The sequence below is a fragment of the Python bivittatus genome, unplaced genomic scaffold (genome assembly GCF_059951505.1).
Source record: "Python bivittatus isolate LINGU-HERP-01145 unplaced genomic scaffold, Pbiv_v1 ctg000700_np1212, whole genome shotgun sequence".
NCBI lineage: Eukaryota > Metazoa > Chordata > Lepidosauria > Squamata > Pythonidae > Python > Python bivittatus.
Window position 1 is genome coordinate 59,557,194 of NW_028277098.1, and position 23,879 is coordinate 59,581,072.

Genomic DNA, 23,879 nt, shown 5'->3' on the forward strand with positions numbered 1-23,879 from the left:
CGAGGAGAAAAGGGGAAGCAGTCAACCACCATAGACTTTACGATTGGTAGATAATCAGCCCGCGGTCGAACGACGGGACTTGGAATGGATTTTTTTTTCCTCGCCAGCGGGCCGGAGCGACTGCTGTTTTCCTCAAAAGAGAGAGGTAATTTAGATTTTAACGGATTGGGCAGCAGCATATCTGCCAGCCTTCCCTCTCCCCCAGTTGATAGGAATAAAGGCGGAAAATCGTATTCATTCTTACTTCGTGCATTTGAAACGATTGGAAAACGTTGAGCAGTTTCAAAAATTGCCATGCCAACGCCAGTTCAACCCACGGTCACCCCACTATTGTGTATTGACCGTCGGCCACAATTTGCTAACCCTTCCACGGGGTGGGCAACCTTTTCCAGGCTGGAGACGCCGCACTTTGTCTTGTGCCCCACCTGGAGATCGGAGAGAAGTTATCCTGCATCTGCCGAGTTTCTGCAGGTGGCGGAACATACTATACTGTTTGTTATACACCAATTGCTGGTGGCTTTTCTGACCCGCAGTTCAGCCTGGTCGCAGCAGCAAATATTACTGTAGCTCAAATGCCGCACCTAAACCTCCGCCACCCCAACGCCAGGGCTTGGCTGAGTGTTTCACCTCCTTGCTCATAGATGCGCTGTTCCCCGTGGAGGAAGGGAAAAAACACGGGACTGGACTGGCTGCTCGCATCCTACCTCTGTGCCCACCAGAGGGAGCTACACGCCTCTGACTTGGCTCAGTACAGTCCGAGCCGATGAGTCCTGGCGCGCGTGGGGGAGCCGGGGAAGGCGCCCGTCGCTACTGTTGTATGCACAAACCGAGGTTGTTAGTGTCAGTAATTACCGGATAGCACGGCCAATGCAAAGAATGTTGGGAGTTGTAGTCCAGAACCTCGGCTGGGAATTGTAGTCCAGAACTTCAGCAAAGCTCCGGGTCGCCTCCCTCTAAGCCAGTGGAGTGCGCATCTCATCTCCCCAATGCAGAGTTTAATGTTAGCCTGGTGTCACCTGCAGAATGACTCAGAGTTCCAGAATTTTGTGCTAGAATAGGTCAAAGTACAGTAGTAGAAATGGGCCAACTCCACCCATCCTAGCCAGCATGTTGTAATCCAATTGCACAGAAAAATAGGTTGCAAAAATCTCCCCATGCAACAATCCAAAGAATGGGGATAACTATCTACCTCTTCTCCCCAAATATCTCCTCTTTTCTCTGCTATCAGAATGACCTGTGTATATCTGTATAAATATTTGAAAGATTGTACAATTGATTGGATTTAGTTTTCCTTTCTGAGGCCAGAGGAAGGCCTTGTGCTTTCCCCTTTCGTACATGGGCACCGAGGCACCATGCATGACAATCCTCAGAGGGTGGACTCTCTTCATGTACAGTATTGTTGGTTGGAGAGCAGAGCATGTGGGTGAGCTGCAAATACAGCTACAAATAAACTCACTCTTGCACTCTTGCATTTAGCATCTAATGGCCATCACACTCAGTTATTAAGACCTGTAAGGTACAAATTAAATCTTTACTCCTGTCATAATGATCTTCTGAATTCCAAACTAGTTTTTCTGGGGTCACACCCTGGTGCCTTATCATCATGGAATAAGGTAAACCCTAAACTTTCCTCTCTTAAATGTCTGGCTTTAGACCAAAGAACATTTCCAGAGCAAAACATGTAATGTGAGATTTATGAGGCAGGTTGTTATGTACAGTCATAATACCTCACATTCTTTTGTGTTGGAAACTTTCTGTCTAAGCATCTTAGACAAACTGTCTAGAAAAGATAGCCTTCGGCTTAAATTCAAAAGCACTACCAAACAACCAGTAAGACCTCTGACAGAAATGTTGTGTCCCACCCCCAACAGTTGATTGGGCAAGGAACACAAGGGAGGGGTAGAATGAGGCCCTGCCCACACCAACCTTTGAAGCTGGTCCTTCCTGCTACCTATAAGAAACAGCCCCAAATTACTTTGAGGGAAAGTAACTCTTGAGGGTGGAAGACAGTATCGAGGAACACATTCCTCAGAAAAGAAGAGAGGCTGTCAGCAAGAACATATGCCTTTCATTTCAGATTGGACTTCAACTCCTTAACTCCCAGGCAAGTCCTACACACCTGAAAGTCAGTAGATTGGAAGAGGTTGCTAAACTGGCATTTACAAACATCAGTGGCATTTTCTGTTGCAGAAAACCTCAGAAAGACTCCATAGGTAAAACACCTGTCCCTAGAAAAGACTAAATGGCTCATATGAACAATAGTTTAACTCTGTGTGTGATGGCAAAAAAAGATACTGTACTCAGAGGCTTTATCAGGATGCACAGCATAATACACGCAGCTCCAACCAAAACATTTGTCAAATAATTGACATGAATTCTTTCAACACAGATGGAACGCCACATGAACACAACACAAATAATGCTGTTTTGCCAATTGCTACATTGGGCTGTCACTTAAATCAATTTGTGCTGGCAAAATATTTATTTTTCCCTTAAAAAAAGTGGGGGGGGGGAGAGAATCCCCATGTCCTTGAATGCTGTTAAAATAAGGTGTGCCCTTGTTTTCCTGCTCCATATGTCTTTTTTAGCATTAATTAAAGTTACAGTAATGCACAGTGTTTCACCCACACATTCCAGAAAGTGCCTAGACAGATTACACAAAACCGTATCTGGACCCATCTCTACAGAGACTTTTCCAATGCTCTACGTGTGCCAAATTTTTAAGATCAACGTGGAGGCCTTTTTTAAAAAAAAATGAATCAGACCTCATCATAGCCCAAGAATTAGATTTCTCTCTGAAGTACGCGTGCTGCCTCATTTTAGCCCTAACTCACTACACAGGATAGGCTTATTATTTTCTTAAATATAAGTTTGAAATAAACTCTTCTAAGTGCCATGTACAAACAAGCCAGACAATTCCTAGCAAGAACTTTTCTCTAGCTGGAGGCCAGGCATCATGACAGAGTGAGAGAAAAACAAGCAAACAAAAAGCCCCTGGATTTGTCATTCCAAGACATTCTGCATATACTTATGAATTATACAGTTTGGTATAATGACTCTCAGCTTAATCTTTACAGTACAGTGATTTTGAGCTTACAAAGAAAGAATATAGAACTTGGTAACATAAATAACAAAAGATAAACCATCTTAATTTCCATATTTGTGCACTGCATAGTAAAGGGGAGGCAAGTCTTTTGAAGCTGGTAGGCTTATTGGAAATTTTGCAAACATTTTGTGGGCACTTAAAACACAAGTAAAGTTATTCCTTGCCACCACCTCCTTTAGATTCCTTCTCCTTTCAACTTACCTTTGTCTTTTTTCTAGGTGGTGGGCATACTTCCAAACAAAGCAGGGAGCTGCAACTACTTATTAGTTTTATATACTAAAAATGTATGTGGACAAGCAGCATGCCAATTTCCCATACATTGAGAAACAATGAAAGGAATGTGTTTTTAAAAATGGCAGATGTGGCATGGAGCCTGACAGGTACCAAAGGAATTGTTCATGGCACTTTGGTACCTGCAGACATTATGTTTCCTTAACCTGACCTTGTGCAACAGGGAAGCTTCTAATATGTGGTAGGAAGTGTGTTTTTTTTTAACTTTATTGAAGCAGTAAAACACATCAACAACCCAATTTTATTCAAAGGTATAAATGCCTAGAATCATTAATTTAAGTGGATACAGACATGTCTAATTCTATAGTAATAACCATATAATATTTGCTTATTGTTGAGTAAAGAAGGGCTCTGCTCTGAATGAATTTAAAATACATACTTTTAGTCTAATAGTAATATTCCATTAATGCACATAATGCAATTCACTGCTTGAGTGAAGTAAAAGAAAAAACATAAAGAAAACGTAACTATAACAAGTAGAACAGCCCTAATCATACCAAAAATATACTGAGAGAAAGAGGCCCACCAATGTGAAAGAGCAAAGTCCACAATTGAGATAATAATGCTGAGTCTCCAACAGCACATAACATTTAAACAACAAAGTAGTAGTTAGTGAGCAAGAGTCTATTAAGAACTGTGTCTTTAGAATGCTGGCATGACATCCTTAAAAGGACGAGTGATTCTACTGGCAGAAAAGTCCTCAGTATTTTTAGTTTCTGACCTTTTAATTACTGACATAGTTTCAATAAAGCTGACTGATAATCAATTACATGTCTGTCCCTGGCTGTCCAAGTGAAGCTGCCAAGATTCTGTCTCAGTGTCTGAAGGCTGTGGGGATCTGGGTGGGGGAGAACTGAGACTAAGTGGCTGCAGATTTGGGGTCCCACAGTTCCTAGAACAGGAGAGATTTTATCCTTAAATCTGGTAGGGGTTGTACTGCCTTGCTTGGATTCCATGTGCAATCTGGGGTCCTATTAGATTCACAGTTCTGCTCAAATAGCAGGTGGAAGCCGTTACCAGGGGGGCCTTCACACAGCTCCTTCTTGTGTGCCAGTTGCACATGTTCCTGGATTGGGGGACCCTGTTCATGGCCACTCATGCCTTAGTCTTGATTGTATTATTGCAATGTGCTCTACAGAGGGCCCCTTCATGGATCACTGCCTTGTCGTGGCGAAGGGGCTTGCGTAACTCAGTGAAGCCATGAGCTATACCGTGCAGGGCCACCCAAGACGGACAGGTCATGACAGAGAGTTCTGACAAAATGTGGTCCACTGGAGAAGGAAATGGCAACCCACTCCAGTATCCTTGCCAAGAAAACCCCATGGACAATGTTAAAAGGCTAAAAGATATGATGCCGGAAGATGAGCCCCTCAGGTCGGAAGGTGTCCAATATGCTACTGGGGAAGAGCGGAGGGCATTTCCAAGTAGCTCCAGAAAGAGTGAAGCGGCTGGGCCAAAGCCGAAAGGACGTTCAGCTGTGGATGTATCTGGAAGCGAAAAGAAGGTCCGATGCTGTAAAGAACAATATTGTATAGGTACCTGGAATGTAAGATCTATGAACCAAGGCAAGCTGGATGTGGTCAAACATGAGATGACAAGATTGAACGTCGACATCTTGGGAATCAGCGAACTGAAATGGACGGGAATGGGTGAATTTAATTCGGGTGACCATTATATCTACTACTGTGGGCAAGAAACCCTTAGAAGAAATGGAGTTGCACTCATAGTGAATAAGAGAGTGGGAAAGGCAGTAATGGGGTACAACCTCAAAAACGACAGAATGATCTCAGTGCGTATCCAAGGCAAACCATTCAATATCACAGTCATCCAAGTCTATGCCCCAACCACTGATGCTGAAGAAGCTGAAGTTGATCGCTTCTATGAAGACCTACAACACCTTCTAGAACTAGCACCAAAAAAAGATGTCCTTTTCATCATAGGGGATTGGAATGCTAAAGTAGGAAGTCAAGGAGTAATCGGAATAACAGGCAAATTTGGCCTTGGAGTACAAAATGAAGCAGGGCAAAGGCTAATAGAGTTCTGTCAAGAGAACAAGCTAGTCATAGCAAACACTCTTTTCCAACAACACAAGAGACGACTCTACACATGGACATCACCAGATGGTCAATACCGAAACCAGATTGATTATATACTTTGCAGCCAAAGATGGAGAAGCTCTATACAGACAGCAAAAACAAGACCAGGAGCTGACTGTGGCTCAGATCATGAGCTTCTTACTGCAAAATTTAGGCTTAAATTGAAGAATGTAGGGAAAACCACTAGACCACTCAGGTATGACTTAGATCATATTCCTTGTGAGTACACAGTGAAGGTGATGAATAGATTTAGAGGATTAGATTTGGTAGACAGAGTGCCTGAAGAACTATGGACAGAGGTCCGTAACATTGTACAGGAGGCAGCAACTAAAACCATCCCAAAGAAAAAGAAATGCAAGAAAGCAAAATGGCTGTCTGATGAGGCTTTACAAATAGCTGTGGAAAGAAGGAATGCGAAAAGCAAGGGTGAAAGGGAAAGATATAAGCAACTGAATGCAGATTTCCAGAGAATAGCAAGGAGAGATAAGAAGGCCTTCTTAAATGAACAATGCAAAGAAATTGAGGAAAACAATAGAATGGGGAAGACTAGAGATCTCTACAAGAAAATTGGAGATATGAAAGGAACGTTTAGTGCAAAGATGGGCATGATAAAGGACAAAAAAGGCAGGGACCTAACAGAAGCAGAAGAGATTAAGAAGAGGTGGCAAGAATACACAGAAGAACTATACAAGAAAGATCTTAATGTCCCTGATGTCCACGCTGGTGTGATCACTGACCTTGAGCCAGACATCCTAGAGAGTGAAGTCAAGTGGGCCTTAGGAAGCATTGCTAACAACAAAGCTAGTGGAGATGACAGTATTCCAGCTGAGTTATTTAAAATACTAAAAGATGATGGTGTTAAAGTGCTGCACTCAATATGCCAGCAAGTTTGGAAAACGCAACAGTGGCCACGGGATTGGAAAAGGTCAGTTTACGTTCCAATTCCAAAGAAGGGCAACGCCAAAGAATGCTCAAACTATCGCACAATTGCACTCATTTCACATGCTAGCAAGGTTATGCTCAAAATCCTACAAGCTAGGCTTCAGCAATACATGAACCGAGAACTACCGGATGTACAAGCTGGGTTTCGAAGAGGCAGAGGAACTAGAGATCAAATCGCCAACATTCGCTGGATCATGGAGAAAGCACGAGAGTTCCAGAAAAATATCTACTTCTGCTTCATTGACTATGCAAAAGCCTTTGATTGTGTGGATCACAACAAACTGTGGCAAATTCTTAAAAAGATGGGAATACCAGACCACCTTACCTGTCTCCTGAGAAATCTGTATGCGGGCCAAGAAGCAACAGTCAGAACCGGTCATGGAACAACCGATTGGTTCAAAATAGGGAAAGGTGTACGACAAGGCTGTATACTGTCACCCTGCTTATTTAACCTATATGCAGAGTACATCATGAGAAATGCCAGGCTGGAAGAATCACAAGCCGGAATTAAGATTGCAGGGAGAATCATCAACAACCTCAGATATGCGGACGATACCACCCTAATGGCAGAAAGTGAAGAAGAACTAAAGAGCCTCTTGATGAGGGTGAAAGAGGAGAGTGCAAAAGCTGGCTTGAAACTCAACATTAAAAAAACTAAGATCATGGCATCTGGACCCATCAATTCCTGGCAAATAGAAGGGGTAGAAATGGAAGCAGTAACAGACTTCATTTATTTGGGCTCCAAGATCACCGCAGACGGAGACTGCAGCCATGAAATTAAAAGACGCTTGCTCCTTGGGAGGAAAGCTATGGCAAGCCTAGATAGCACATTAAAAAGCAGAGACGTCACCTTGCCGACAAAGATCCGCATAGTCAAAGCTATGGGTTTTCCAGTAGTAATGTATGGCTGTGAGAGCTGGACCATAAAAAAGGCCGAGCGCCGAAGAATTGATGCCTTTGAACTGTGGTGCTGGAGAAGACTCTTGAGAGTCCCCTGGACTGCTAGGAGGTCAAACCAGTCAATCTTAAAGGAAATCAACCCTGATTGCTCATTGGAAGGATCGATAATGAAGCTCAAGCTCAGATATTTTGGCCACCTAATGCGAAGAGAGATCTCTTTGGAGAAGACCCTGATGCTGGGAAAGATTGAAGGCAAAAGGAGAAGAGGACGGCAGAGGATGAGATGGTTAGATAGCGTCACTGAAGCAATGAGCATGAAACTGAGCAAACTCAGGGAGGCAGTGAAGGACAGGAAGGCCTGGCGCAATATGGTTCATGGAGTCACGAAGAGTCGGACACGACTTAACGACTAAACAACAACAACTACAGAGGGACTGCCCTTGAAGACCATTCAGAAGCTTCAGTTGGTCGAGAATGCAGCAATTCAATAAGACTCTCATTATGCCCACATAACACCTCTATCCTATAAGCTGCACTGGCTCCCAGTAGGCTTCCAGGTGCAACTCAAGGTGCTGGTTATCACCTATAAAGCCCTACATGGCATAGGAATGGGTTATCTGTGGGACCATCCCACACATTCTGACAGGGAAAGCACATTCTGGATCAATGTCATCTCATGAGACCCAAGAAATGTGCCTTTTCTGTGGCAAGCTCTGCCCTTTGGAACAATCTTCTCCCAGATGTACAGTTGGCCTCAACCCTACAGGTCTTTAGGAAGGTGGTTAAGACCTGGCCCTTCCCCCAGGTTTTGGGATCAGGTTGAACTGAGTCCCCAGTAGATGAGTTGTAGAAGTTTTCAGTTTCTGTTTGCCGTTCTATTGTTTAGTATGTTTTAATGAGCTATGTTATTTTGTATTAATTATTGGAGGGGGAGGAGTTGTCTTCGTACACTGCCCAGAGTCACATAGCCTGAGTTGGGTAGCCATATAAATGCATAAATAAATAATCACAATAATTTCAATATTATAATCTTAGGAATAGAAGCCACACATTTATTCTGAAGACTTAATGTTCTATCTGTGTAGTTTTTAACAGTCCATTCATTTCACCAACCTCTTCCTTGGCATTTCCTGACATAAAATTTCTGGTGCTGAAACATAGGCTAAAGTCAAAGGTCCAAACTTTCTTGCTTTTCTCAATATAATGCCTTCATTCATAACTAAAGACTCGATAATAAGATAACTAATGCTGATGTCACCTCAGTAACCATAATGAATGCAGAACAAATACTGAATATTGAGAAGGCAGATTATGCCTTTGTTTGTCATTCTCCCATTTTTCCCACCTTTTAAAAAATCTTTTTACCGACACATATATAAATCAGTTAAGAAGGGAAAGATAAAACAGCATAATGTCTTTCAGTTGGCAGTCTTAATGGCTGCTCATTGGGCACCACCTACGCTAGCTCACAGTAAGAATGCTGGCAAACATGAGATAAGAGAGGTTGAGAGTGATTCAAGGGATGAGAGGCTCTTGCAAATAATAGAAACATCTTCATGACATAGCAGGCATTTGTGTTTCAGGCGTACACTGCTATGCCAAACTAAAATGAAATGGCTTTCACAGCTCCAGAAGAAAGGAAGAAGGGAATGAAATTCAGTATCTAGTTATATTCACAGCTGCTACGTATGTACTATGTTGTACATGAACCATGCACAGCAAAATGTACAATTGACCTCTTCTGCTAAACATGGAAAAGTGTAACATAAGTCACTGCAAAGTTATATTATGGATGATCCTGTTCCTCAGGCTTACTGTGGCATGCAAATATGCCTTTTAGATCACATCATTTAAAAAATTAAAACAAGATAGTTGCATAACTAAATGCCAGGATACAATTATATTGGATGCAGACCTAGCTGAAGCACAGCACTTTCAGAACAGGGTCCCAGTAACCTATCTACACTCACAGTAGTACCAGTGAAAATGTTATGATACTATCAGGCACAAAATGGCTGGTTTGGCAGCTAAACGTAATTGGCAAGTGGAAAGAATGGGAAGAAGAATATGAATCAGAACAGGAAGCGTTCGGGGCATTCCACATTCCAGGGGAAGTATGGCAAACTGAAGATGGCTCTGCGAAAGCGGGGCCAACAACCGCAGCAAAGACCAAAGAACCGGTGAATAGACTGGTTCCTTGGGACGTCTCCTGATAAGGAGAGGATGGGAGATTGCCCACATGTGCTCTCAGTGGCTGCTCCTCACGAGGAGACTGCAGGACAGTGATTTTCTGCGCTGAGAGACAATGGGATTAGCCATCTTGCTCACGACCGTGGCAAAGACTTTTAAAGTACACTAAGTTCACAAACCTCACTTTCTAGTCACTTTTGGAAATTGCTTATTAACTACCTCTGAGCTACTAGGGATCTTCAGAATGACAAGTCTGAAAATGCCAGGTGAGTCTGCCTTCAATCCTGAATGAAAGAAAATTTTAATCATAAGCTTAAGAATTTAAAGAATCTGAAATAAACAGCAAAAAGCTAAATAAGGTTTTGAAAGAACCAGGCTACCTGAGGGACTGTCTCACCCCCATCACATCAACCCGTCCCATCCAGTCAGGCAGAGAGGGCATGTTATGGACCCCATTAGTGAGAAAATATCAGCTGGCGGGGCCCAGGAGGAGAGTCTTCTGTGCCGTTATCAAGAAAGTTATCAATGGACTAAGAGTCCAGATAAAATTGGAGTACTGAAATTTTTACCATAAGATTTTGGAAATAATTATAAAGAACAACAGCTTCTCATGGGAACACCTCTGCTGCAGGAGCTGCATTGGGTCCCAGTTTGCTTCCGGGTCCAATTCAAGGTGTTGGTTATCACCTTTAAAGCCCTATGTGGCATGGGTCCAGGCTACCTGAGGGACCGTCTCACCCCCATCACATCAACCCGTCCCATCCAGTCAGGCAGAGAGGGCATGTTATGGACCCCATTAGTGAGAAAATATCAGCTGGCGGGGCCCAGGAGGAGAGTCTTCTGTGCCATTGCCCCCGGCCTCTGGAATATTCTCCCCCCAGAAGCACAGCTGGCCCCTTCCCTCCCAGCTTTCTGAAAGAACTGAAGACCTGGTTCTGCCAGCTTGCATGAGGCAAAAAGAGTTTTAACCAAGCCTGGCTGGCACCCTGATGATGTTCCCTGAGCCCTATGATTTTTAGTTACCATCAATTATCTTGGAAGATACTTCATATTTGTTTAGGATAAATTATTAAAATGTTATATTGTATTTTAATTGGTATTTCTCTTCTGTAAACTGCCCAGAGTCATTTTTTAATGAGATGGGTGGTGACAAATTTGATATATAAATGCATACATATATACATACATACAGGAAGAGTTCAGAAAAGCATAGGAGAGATGCCAGGAACCCTATCCCACTAATACATTCTGACCCACGAGCTCAACCACAAGACCTTATTTAATGTGGTAAAAGGAAAATGCCAGATAGTAAACTTAAGCTGATTACAGAGAGAAAGCAAAAGGCAATAAGAAACTGCTGCTGGACTTCTCCCCCGACCCTTCAAGAAATCTGGCCTTGAAAATGCTCACTTCCCTGGCAGAAAACTCAGCAGTTCCGTCAAACAGGAATACCAAGTAGGAAGCAAAGGAGCTAGTTATTAAAAGAAAAACTCCCTAAATTTTCTCAGCTGAGACCGGCATTCCCAACTTGCCTACTGCTACTGCCACAGTGGCTTATCTCTTTGGTTGAACATTACAGGTGGACATTACTGTTTGATTTAATAGTTTAACAAACTGAAGCTTTCAAAGGAGACAATACTTGCTTTAAAACTTAGACCCTAACAGTTTAAAGGGACAGCTGTGGATAAATTAATGAGTCCTCCTACTCCTATTAAGGCTGTGCTCACACAACACACTCAACTGACCTTGTAGGTGACTTTTAAGAGACTGGGACTGGGAGAGTAAAATCCTCCTGCTCTTCCTAGACCAGGGTTTATATGCTGTCTGGGGAATTCTGGGAATTCAAGTCCACGTCTTAAAGTTGCCAACATTGAGAAACCCTGTCCTAGACACACAGCTCCTGATGGCCAAGAGAGCTTTTGCAGTTATAACTTGTGTGCCAGTTGTAGCTACTCCTAGATCAAGAAGTCTTGCTTGCTGTCACTCATGGCCTAGTCACCTCCCCTTTGGATTACTGTAACATGTCCCTTCAAGAATACCATCTGACAGGACTTAAGAAATGGGCATAGCTGTCTCTATGCTTTGGAACTCCCTCCATAGAGAAATCCAGTGTACCCCTTCTCTCTTGGGTTTCAGGAAAGCAGTTAAGATCTGGCTTTTCCATCTAGCCCTGAAAGAAGGTGTGTTATTAACATTGATGATCCAGTTTTATAAACTTTTTAAATGCTTTGTTTATTTTTTGAGAAGGGTTATTTTTTATATTTTAAAATTGTTATCCCCTCAGAGCCTTTGGGGATGGGCAGCATCCAAATAAAATAAATAAATCCACAACTGACTCAATCTAATTTTGCCTCGCAGTGAACCCTAAAGTGATTACATTACACAAGCCTGTTGATTACACAACAGGGTAAGCTAAAATGCCGTTGGTTGGTTTCTAAGTCTCGGTTGTGTGAACTTGCAGCCTTATTATTACACAAGCTATAATGCACAGAAGTTAGCGAGCCAAGCATCTGCTAATATGGAGCCCACAAAAGCATGTGCCAGAATACCTGCTGTGCCATTTCCACGCTAATGACTTTGAAATTCTTACAGCCTTGCCTAACCATCACTAGGATGACCCAAACCCTGGCTTCCTTCGTGATGCGTTGCAGCAATGGCTAGTTGACATTAAACGTTATAACGTCCGTGGTGTGGAAATGGCCTTATTCTTTAAGGTGACATAAGCCTCCCTACAGTCCCTTGGGGTTTCCATAACAGCTCAAGGTAACAAAAGCGAAGGAAAGGGTCAGAGCCAGCCTTCTCTGCAGGGTTAACCTTCACTTCCCCGCAGCGCCGTTTCTCGCTCCCCTCCCTGCCTTCTGTTTTGGTTCCCTTTCATTGGCTGCCTCTGGAGCCTAAGGCAAGAAAGCTCTCTAATTAGGACCCGGGCGGACACGGATCCCGTTTCCTGGGCAAGCAGATAGTAGAGACGGAGAGGGAAGGCAAAGTCCAGTGGCCGCCAGCGTCGCAGCCTCGGCAGCTCCCAAGCCTGGCAGAAAAACCCGGCTGCTTTCGCTTCGCAGGCTTTTCTTCTCGGCCTGAGCCAGGAGTTTTGTACTCGAGGCAGGTGGAGGACACCGGGGAGGCAGAAACTGCTTAAGAACCGGGGGAGGCAGCCCTGAGGAGAGGCGGAAGGAGCGCGCCTAATTGGCTGCAGGTTCTTGTTAGGCGACGGAAAGTTGGCCGCGGAACTCGTGACCGTTCCGCCCCGGGCAGGAGCCGGACTCGGGAAAAGCAGGAGCACCGACTGCAGGTAAGTGATCTCGGCCGGCTTTTCAGCGAAGGACGAGGGTGGCTCCTTGAGTGGTCGACTCACCCCAACCCACAGCTTGAGGGCCGTGGGAACGCTGTGGGTCGCGGGTTGGTTCCGTCCAGCGAGAGGAGGGGAAATAAAGCCATCTCTCCCTTGCAGTCATCCTACCCCGGGCATACTTCGTGGTGCAGGACTACTAGAGGGTGTAATTAGCTGCGTTCAAATCAGTGCGAACATTGTTGACTTGGCGGAATGTGAATTGCTCCAGTCCGCTGGAGTTGGTTGTGTACGCAAGGAAAAACAGAGGCGGAGATAATCCTTTTTTAAAAAAGAACATCTCCCAGTCTGTCTTAAGGTCAGCAGACTATTATCTTTTTTTGCTTTAATTTTGTAGCTGCAATCCCCGATGTAGATAAAACGGCACTTTAATGTACATACAATAATCTGTTTAAAAAGGCAAGTCTTTTTTACCTAGGCAATTAGGCACAGGATTGATGGCAGCCTTGGTCCACTAGAAATCTGTCTTAGATTTGTCCTAGGGATGGTAAATTGCATTAAGGACCTTTCTAACTTTTGTAGTGAGAGGGTATGTGTTTTAGATGTGTTAAAAACAAAATGTTTGCTAAATAAATACTGAAAAGGAATCAGTTAATGATAATATGGATGAGAGCAGAATATTTCTTGATTATACATCCTCTGAATAAAAGTGTACAAAAGGTTTCTTTTTTCAAGTTACATTAAATTTTCTCTATGAATCTACAAAAAGGTACACACGTATTCTGTGTAACTTTGATCATGTCTGTTCATCACACATACAATTTGGAACCTGCTGCTACCTGAATAAGATGCACATTCCTGTGTCATATGCATCTTATCACATGTGATTCTTGCAATATAGGGAGCATCTTTCCGATTACAGGCTGGTTAATTGGTGACTTCAAATTATTGCTGCTTTAAACATTACATAGGTCATTAACCATCATGTACATGTGGAACATATGTTAGGTTATCAGATCTGGGCTCCAAAAATCCCGACAATTGCTAGACAAACAACTGCAACAAACAATTAGAATTTTCTATTTGCTGTTCTGTAGGATCTTCTGAATTTTTGCAGGCCACAACTGGTATCCCTAACATATGTGATTTTTCATGTGGAACTTTGTGCTTTGTGAAATTTGCCTATAATAAGAACACTTTAAAAGAATGGTGTGAAGGCTTTATATGTTCTAGAGACTGCATTCTCTCTTTTATTTATTAATCAAATTTATGTAGCTGCCCATCTCACCGGAAGTGACTCTGGATGATGTACAACAATCAAATAAAACCACAGTATACCCTCATGGTTCAAATACTTTCTAGAAAAGAAGGATCAGTATTGATATGTTATGCTATTGTATGACTATGAGGTCTGGCAAGATCTATGGTGTCAGTGCTAAGCAAAAATAATGAATGGCACAACTATGACTGTGAATATTATGACCTGTCTTATAGGCTGATTGTATTGAAATACATGTAATATTGATTGATGTATGCAGAACTAGCTGTGCGTTTTAACAGCAGAACATTTGCAATGTGATTATTATATCTGCCAGGTCTGGTGTATTATAGAAAAAAGTATATCTTCCATCAACAAGTATACTTGGTGTTTCTTTTAGGTAACAAGATATGTCTTTCTTTAGTTTAAGAAGCTACAATTCACAACTTTGAAATTATCCCCTTGAATTCTGTAATATAAAAGCTGTTTGTGATTATTCTATAGAGAATTGTTCTACACATATCAGACATGCTGTTTCTTAGCATATCCATCTTCAGAACTTTGACATGAAAATGGGTTTGAGCATTCTCCAATTCATCTCTTGTGGCTTTGAAACTGAGGTCTGCTAACACAGACATTATTTTTATTATGACATTTTATATGGGTCTGTATGGGAATGTGCACTGTGAATCTAAGATAGGCTAAATCCAGGATAAAGAGTTATACCAGAAATCTTTCATACAATGTTAGGATCCATCTGCCTTCTAACACAGAGACAGTACTTTAACTGGTTCCAAGTGGGACTGGTGCCATAATCTGTGAGGAGGGAAGAGAATGAGACAGGGAAGCCAGTAGATTATTTTCACAAGAATTAAATACCTTGTGCCCAGGCCAGAATTTTAAAATCCCAGCTGCATATGAGTCTGGGACAAATGTGCTAAGAACATCTGTCTAGGATATTGTTAAAAAGATTAAGACTGGAATCCACAACTCATGTACTTAGAAGAAACTAAAATCCATTGAACAAAATGAGATTTGTCTCTAACTAAATATGCTTGAGACAGGACTAGCCCTAGGAGTATTATATGTACCTCAAAACGAGGTAAATTAGCACATAAAAGAGAAAGATTCCACCTTATCTCTAATGTGCTTGCTTTCTCCCAATAGGGAAATTTTAATAAAAGAAAAAAGAGTCTTAACTCATATGTTTTCTAAATCTGTTCTGTAGGTCAACTTTTAACAGTATACTCAAACACTGCAGTTAATTAGTAGCAGACATACAATACTTCACTATTGGTTGTTCATAGAATCAGAATTCAAAGATAATGATTCCCAGGTAGTCTAGCCCAGCCTTCCTCTATATTATGTTCTTCAGATACAGAATTACAAGTCCCCCTGCTTCTGGAGCCCACTTACGTCCTGTTGACCAAGGAGTAATTTAAAAATGGATGTTTCTTTTTTTATAACTGTGAGCTCCCGAAAGATAATCTTGCTTTGTTTTTTTTAGTGGAGTTGGTGATGGAAAAAAATCCACCTGAAATGGAAGTGAATCAAAAGCCTTTTATTAGCACGACTTACATGTTCTTTTTCATCAAAATAATTTCATCTGATCTATTGCCTAAATAAGTATTCCACCATGGAAAAAAAAAGAATGAGGTTAGAGGTTATTCTCACGAAACAACTGTGGGTGTAGAAGGGTCCCTGGAGGTGTAATTATTTTCATGATTGCAGCTTCATGATCTCATGGAGATTTAGGTGTACTCCTCCCCTCTTTACTGCTTCATGGCCACAGTTTCATTCACAGGTAGCAGGTGAGCTGCCAGATGTTGTAGTTTGTGTAAAAATTTTCAACGGTCCTTGTTTGATGTAGATTCCTTTTCCTTTCACTACTATATCAGTCTACTTTTATTTTTAATTGCAGACATTGTTTCTGATTTATACAAATCTGTTCCATTTGCCTTGGGGAAGGTTCATTCCTCTTTGAAGAGATACAGTTTGGCATGAGATAAGACTATCCAAATACCACACCTAGGCTAATTGCAGCTGTAACTGTGTAGATGTCTTTGGAATCATGTGTGAAAAATGGAAGAATGCAACACTGCTGGTCCCAGAGTCAGATGCAGGTTATAGTAGAAATTAACTTTGCTTTTCACATAGTCAAGCCAGAAGCTTAATCTTAGATTCAGGGTCCCAGAAGGAATGAAGGAAAAAGCATATGTTGCAGCTCTAAAGTACCATTGTCTCATTTGAATGTTTATGTTGCCAGTGACAATGGTACAGCGTAAAGCCTCCGGTGCGTGTAGTTATAGATACTTTCTGCTGTTCACCTTTTCTTGTTTCTTTTGACCCAGCAAATATCAGCTCTTGTGTGGATCTTCAGTGATTCACTATCGTGTAAGGACAAGCACAATCCAGTCTTAATAGGATCCCCGCAAGTACGGCATTTTTAGAGCATTCCACGGTTGCGCCAATGAGGACAGCCTTTATATGGCTTCAATAATAGCTGAGGATGCTGGAAGATGCTATGGAAATTCCTGCCTCTTCTGAGGGTCTCCTCACCATGTTTCAGTCTGAGGCCTCTTCCATCCATGGGTTAGTATCAATCTGAGCTTGGAGCTTCTTTCTGCATCCTCACAATACTGTAGGTCTTCTACAAGGCTTCGGAAACTGACACAGTTAATATCTAATTCAGTTTGGGTTACTGTTCAACACGGTGTACGGTGTTTCTTCTGAAGCTGTGGGATGGGCAGCTTCCTAGTGGCAGACATGCTTGCCTCACACTGCCTCCCAGATTTCCCATCTCCTGCCAGATGTCAAAGCATTATGGAGAGCTTTGTCACTGCCTCTGTGTAGCCACCTTCTTTTTCTTTGACTACTAAAGAAAGCAGATGAGGAAATGAGAACAGAATCATGGCTGGAGCATTGACTTTCCCATTTCCCCATTGCTGAACTGCCTGACTTTTATTTATTTGATACCTACACCATCTTTCCTCCACAGTAGTCCTTTTTAACTATTTTCCTGCAACAACAGTCTCTGGGATATGCTGGGCAGAGAGAGTGACTGACCCAGTGAGTTTTCAAGGCTGAGGGAGGACCCAAGTCTAGGTCTCCCCAGTCCTATACACTTTGGGATTCTGTCTTCCTCATCCATGGAAGGTCCAGGGAGCAGACTCAAAGATACCCTCATGTTTGCACAGAAGTGCAGCAGACAGTCAGAGGGGATGAGGCTAGTGGCTCTGCAGAAATGCCTTTGTTTGAGGCCTGCCTTCTTTTGGGAAGTTGGAAAAAATACTATAGAATGGGCAGTCGGAAACTACTACTAAGACTGCCAAAGAAACTGCATGGATGCACTCTGCAGGAGCCAGCTTGACTTAAGGGCACTGTTATTTACTAATTGGAAGAACAGTGATTTTTATCTCAACTGGTGCACTCCAGGAACCACAAGTTCCAGAATTCCATACTGGTAGCTAGGAATTATGGGAGATAAAGTCTCTGCACATTCAGAGAGTAACTAAACTGGGGAGAACTTTCTATATTGTAAATAATGGATCAGTCATACCTGATGTTCAGGCACAAAGAGCCAGTTCACTTCAACAGCAACTAATCAGAAAGGGGACCAGGCTGGAGCAGTATATCATGGAGGGAGACAGCCAGTAATTTTGAGGTGGGGTTTTTAGACTGCCTTGTTTATTTAAATAGCTTCGTTTTCATAGTACCTGTATGTGCATAGTTTTGGCAAAGGTTGTTTTTAATGAGAGCAGCCATAGTTGTTTAATTTGATAGGGCTGCTGACTGAGTCATTAATGAAAACAGTGATAATGAGCAGGATTGCTGCTTCTCATCTGGAAGATGGAAAGTTAGTTTTTGTGCTATTCAATCAACACCTAGGCTTTCTCTGGCTTGAGTCAGCTGATGAGGTGGTTACTTGTTCTGATGAAATAATTTGTGATACAATTGGCCTCCTGAAAAAATTGCATTTTTCAGTGCTATAGGTGGGTGTCATGAGTTCCTCTTGTCTGGAAATTTCCAGTAAAGGTGTTCTAGGAATACCATAAATATATTATTCGGTACAGCTATCCAGACTATAGCTTGAAGATTGTTGTTTAATTTACATGTTGGCTTCTGAACCTAAATATACGCTTGAAAATCAAAGCCAGAGTAGTGTATTTGTTCTAAGTATTCTATCTGCCATGTGAAAGTGAAGGCTCACCATAGGATCCCACCATGACTTGTATGAAAAGTCTCCATACTATACAGTATGGAACTTTTGACACAGTTGCAATGATCCATTTGGGAAACTGTTATATACATTACAAATGTTGCTTGAAAAACACAACATCTGAAAACTGACTCAAGTCACTTGTATCCAAGTAGATCTTTTATTTTTATTGGCATATCATTTAGTTTTGATCAGTCTCTTTCCTATAGAGATTTTGCTTGCAGAGAAAAATGCATTGGATTAGATCCAGATTAAGTGGTACTGGAAGTACACTCGTTAATGCAATTTAAATTAGTCTTAACCATGGTTTATTGAATAGATTACAATTGACTAGGGTTTCAAAACCATCTAAGTCACAAATCATGGTTTGTACAAATTCTTAAGGATTAGCATATTGTATGAACCAGTCACGTTTTACCAGCTTCATTTGATCTGTGCTAAATTTCTGTATGCAGATAAATTGATAATTCCTTTATGCAGATAAATGGCATAAATTACTATGAATCTCTGTTAAAATAGTGATGGTTTGTGCTTGTTGATCATAATGGGTCTCACCTAGTCCTCCTGAATCCCCACTAAATAGGAGTTTCCTGGTGCTGGGCTTCTCCCACTTGCATGATCTGTTTCATCTGTTTTAGATGATAGTGCTTGCTACAGTTAGATATCACTGGTAAAGTTGAACTTAATTCAACCTCTTAAATTGCACATGCCTTGAAGAAACAATTTTTTCTTCCCCACCCTCTGCACTTATACAATTAAATATTTTTTCTCATGGCCACTTGTTCTTGGAAAGCTCTCTAGAGAAATAGTCCTCTCCCCCACCCGCTTATCTATTCTAGTGCTGCATTCTGGGAAGTAAGGTGTTGGAAACCAGCAAAATCAAATATTTTTTTTTCATTTTTCCTCCTGCTCACCAGTTAATTTGCTGAGTTAATTATTGATCCAGGTGCAAACTAAGCAACCTGAGCTCTCTGTGCTAATTATATTGAAGAAGATTGCACTGTACCCAAAAAATAGGCATGCAGCTGAAGCCCTGGAGAAGAACTGCTTGGTTATTAAATTGTGTAGTTGGCTGTTGATATTGACAGTTTCCAGTTTGTGCCTTGTCGTCTTTCTGTTGAAAATGTTTAATTGCATAATTGCAATTTTGTAGTGAGATACCAGTAATATCCAAAAATGTGTGTTGAAAATCAGAAAGCAGGGAAGATAAACTTGGATTTGGGGACAACTCTTTGCAGACTAATGGCAGTTTAAAAAAGTGTCCATTCCCCCTCCCAACCTAAAACAGAAGAACTTGAAACTAGACTAATTTATGCTGTAGTCTCTTTGACTATGTGTCCTTCTATATCTATAGTTCTGTTCTGAGGTGGATTTCAGAAAATGTGAAATGTCCCAAATGAATTAGGCAGAAGTCAATGCTTGCTCTCTGCTACCTGATGGTTGGACAGAAAAGGGATTTATAATTACATGCTGAAACAGCATCTGATCTGATCACCTTCTTGCCACTAAAGACATAACCACTGATGGTTCCTGACACAACCAGGCTGTTGCATCTTCATTCTTCCTCAGTCCCATTCAAGGCCAGCTCTCCCTCTCTTTCTCTGCTCACTTTAGTGTTGGGAGAGGAAAGTTAACTGGAGAGAGTTGGTCTCTGGGAAGGCATCCAAGTCATCACAGAAGTTGAACTGAGCCATCGAACTGCCATCAGACCCCTTTTTGTTTTGGAAACAGACAAGAGGAAGGAAGTCAGCAAGCAAGAGCTGGAAAAGGGAGTTACAAAACCTGCCTGTTTCTTTCCATAACCATTAACCAGGAAAGCCACCCAGTATGTGAACCCCCTGCCCAAACACCTGGGAATGATTAACACTGCAGGCTTATGAAGGCATGAAGGGAAAAATCAATTCCCTGCAGCCAGCGTAGATTAAAACCCCGTCTAACAGGAATCAAGAGTGCCATGCTTCTGAAAATAAACTGCTGAACAATGTCTGCATCCTTGCCATGTAATATTATGGCTGCGTGAATGGAAAATGCTTTGGAAAATTGAGTTGACTCATAACTTTTTTTAGGATGTTGGACTCATTGCATCAATTCAGTTTGAATTAAGTCTGGGATAGTGTTGATAAGTTTGCCACACACCCAAGTGCCAGCTTATGTATCAGTAACTGTATAACAGTTTGTGCACAATGGCAGTGGATTTGCTGCTAATCTGGGCATATGCCAAGCCTATTAATTCAACTAGTCACAGCATGAAGAGTCCAAGTGTGTTGAATGAAATGTCTGTTCTGCTTTTTAAAGCTGTGGAGCCTAGAAACGTTTTTTTTTTTTAAGTTACAAGAAACAGCATTAAATGACAATTAAATTTAAACTCAGTAAAGTAGCAAAAATAGAAGGGTGACATTTTGAAAGGTTTACCTAATACAGCAACCCTCTGCAATGCTTTCAGGAGCGTCAGGAAGGAAATGAAGCCCAGACCAAGGCTAATAGGCCATTGTCAGGTTTTCTCACAAACAGGATGTGTGAGCCCTCAATTGTGTGGTGGCCCGGTTGGGCATTTCCCAGGGTCCCAAGACTAGAAAAGAGCTCACCTAAAAAGAGTGCCACCACTTTCACTTCACACAAAGTATTTGAGAAAATCCAATGAATTTTCTGCTTTTCCTAGTTTGCGGGGGAAGGGGTGTCACTGAAAGGTCCATGGTTAAAACTCCCCAAATTCTGAAATTGAAATTCAAGCAGCATGTAAGGTGGTAGTTGCTGGATTCATTGTTATAGGCTACTTTTAGATGTTAATTACATACTTGGTCTATGCTGTGCACACTTAATTTACTTTTTAAAGTTACTTAGCAATAATATATATCTTAACTTACAGCTAGTACTCTACAGATATGTGTTCCCATCCTGGATTGGATTGATTAAAATTATAGTTCAACCTATCTGAAGGCGCCACGTTAGGGAAGACTGTAACCATGTAGCCAAAGAGTTTGGAATGTATGTAGACAAGTCCATGGAATATGGGATTGTATCAGCAGAGTCACTGGATTCTGCTCTGTCCATTTCTCATGTCATAGACATGTACTTTGGTCTCATTCACAACATGGTTTCTGACAGATTTCCACTAAAGCATAGCTACTCTCACCGATAAAAAAGATTGCCCATTTTTGAACGTGTTCCTATAGTAACAATTTATTTAACTGTTGAATATATCTAGGCAAAACCTGATTATCAGGTTTGAAACATACCTTCTCCTTTAAAATCATAAGTTACCACATTGGAAGGCATCTGGAAGATCATTCTACTCAATTTCAGTACTATAACCATATGCTTGTTCATCTTAACACCTTTTTTCCACTCCAGGAAAAATTCAACTTGGGTCTAAGAAGAAAGAGAGGCCATAAATCATAGGTAAAGAATGCTAAGCAATTAGAATAGCAATCTTGATTTCAGGGAAGGAAAACAATTCTGCTATAAATCTGTAGATCCCCTAATTAGTACACAGTAGTGATTTACACAGATAACTGCTTTAACTTAGAATCTGATTTAATGGTCTGGGAACAACAGAAATCTGGATCATATTATTGCTTTGTCAGGGGAAAAACCTCATTAAACACGGGAGACAGACACACCAGAACATAAGTCACTTCAGAGTTCTAAAAGCTTTATTAAACGTTAGTTCAATAAGCAAGTAAAATTCAACCAATAGCATACAAGGTACTTACTTAGATTCACATTGCAGTGAGGACCAGCATGAGCAAGCGGTCAGGTAAGACAGCTTGACCAAGTAGCCCCGACCCCCTTGTTGCAATCCTTTTTATCCTCAAAAACCGCAGACCACAAGCATGACTCCCAGGATTTGCAACTGAATCATAATGTTCTTGGTGCTAATTTTACCATACTTCCCTGTTCCATTGCTCCTGTCACACTCCTTCTATCAGCACTCTATTTTCCGGCTTCCTGTCCATGACTGAAAACTTTAGTCCACATAGCAATTTTATTTATTGCTCTGTAATTTTATTTATTTACTTTATTGCTCTATAAGCTTGTTTTATTTGTATGTTACAATTAACAAAGGCCTTAAGTATTAATAAATCACTTTTTTTCCTCTCACAGCTTCTACCAAAATCTTGCTGCTAAATATAGAGCCTTCCCCACTTGCATCTAATCCCTGCACAGGTATATCCCCAAAACAACTTTTTTCTGCCAGCATCCTAATGATGGTGCCTTCATCTGGGCTCCAGCCTGTGACTGGCTTAAGTTAGGTTTAGCAGTATTGGCATAAAAATGTTTTCCCCTTTGGGTCAGCAGTGTCCAACAATGGTCACTAGGTGGGTAAAATCTGTTACTTTTCATCATCTATTACATCAGGGGCAAAGTCAGGTGACCAAAAGTGGGTAGGATCAGGAAGACCATTTATTGGCCATTTCAGGCTGATGTAAGTACACTCCCTCCCCGAGTCCCTGGTCAGTCTCATCTGCTACCATTCTGCTAATGGTGCTTTATCCAAATGATGCAGCACTGCTACACTGCTCAGTTGGCAAGTTGCAGGTGCTTTAATTCGATGGCCTTCTCTGGTTTTGTGTAACAGTGGAAAGGACAGGCCCAACCCTGTCCTGTTGCCTCCCAAACAGAACACAGAGCAATCTGAAAGTTGGCTTTTGAAGGCTGGAGGAATCAATAATCACACTCTGCATTCCATACATTACACACGCATAATCAGGACAGCACCATTAAGCAGTGATTCAGAACAAATGTAGTAGAGTCAGGACAGGGATCAGAAGTAGGGGCAGCAAAATGGCATAGTTTTCTGCCAACTCAAGGTTGGGCAGATAGCGCTGTAACTCACCAATGGAGAAAGGCCCATAGTTCATTCCTTAACTAGTATAACCATTGCTTAACTCTGAATGCAAGTATGTTGGTTTGCAAATGGTGTATGGCCTACTGGATTACTAATCGAAGCAGTGCCCTTCACTGCTGAAATCAGAAAGCCCCTGTTTTCTTTGGCTAGCTTGGCAAGATGTCTGTTTGTCCAGTTTGGTTTGTTTCATTCCAGGATCTGTAGAAATTTGGAATGTATGTTCAGTAAGAGGTGTGTAGAGAAGACTTCCTCAGATATTGGGTAAAAGCATTGTTGAAAATAACACTGTAAATGTTGCAAGCACTAGCTGATGAAACATTTGGGCTCTTGTTCCTTTTTTGCCCATCAGTGAGTTTTGAGTACCAATCAATTATGTCCGCTTATTTCACCAATCATCTATGTCTGCTTATTACAGCTATCTGGTACTTTCCCTCCTACCAAATGGGTTAGGATGATCAATCAATGGTTGATAGTTACCTCTATGAATCTATGTACCCACACCACAATCACAGCAAGGATATCACACCAGTTGATTACATCTGCGGTGGGCAAAAACCTTTCGGATATGAGATTTTAACACTAGTGGCAGGCAAAAATGAACAGGAGCCAAAGTTTATACCAGCAACCATAACTCTACATGTGTATTATGTCAGCCATTTATGAAACATTCATGGCTTCAGAAGAAGAGAAAAACGAGTGCTCTTCCAGCTAACAAGCACCTGCAGGCAATTTGTAACAG

The 23,879-nt window shown here is 41.6% G+C and overlaps 1 protein-coding gene across 6 annotated transcripts in view; it reads left to right on the forward strand.

The window, feature by feature from the left end:
- The first annotated feature begins 7 nt into the window (after positions 1–7).
- The window catches only part of PRICKLE4 (prickle planar cell polarity protein 4), a 36,258-nt gene continuing 12,386 nt past the window's right edge, over positions 8–23,879 (forward strand). For 2 of the 6 annotated variants that reach the window (XM_025171989.2, XM_025171991.2), the window contains exons 1-2: positions 12,446–12,817; positions 16,424–16,664. In XM_025171989.2, the coding sequence (XP_025027757.1) occupies positions 16,582–16,664 (83 nt within the window). In that variant the 5' untranslated portion in view covers positions 12,446–12,817; positions 16,424–16,581. Of the gene's footprint in view, positions 146–12,442; positions 12,818–16,423; positions 16,665–23,879 lie in introns of those variants that run through there. The other 4 variants (XM_088153864.1, XM_025171987.2, XM_088153863.1 and 1 more) reach the window with 4 other exon arrangements.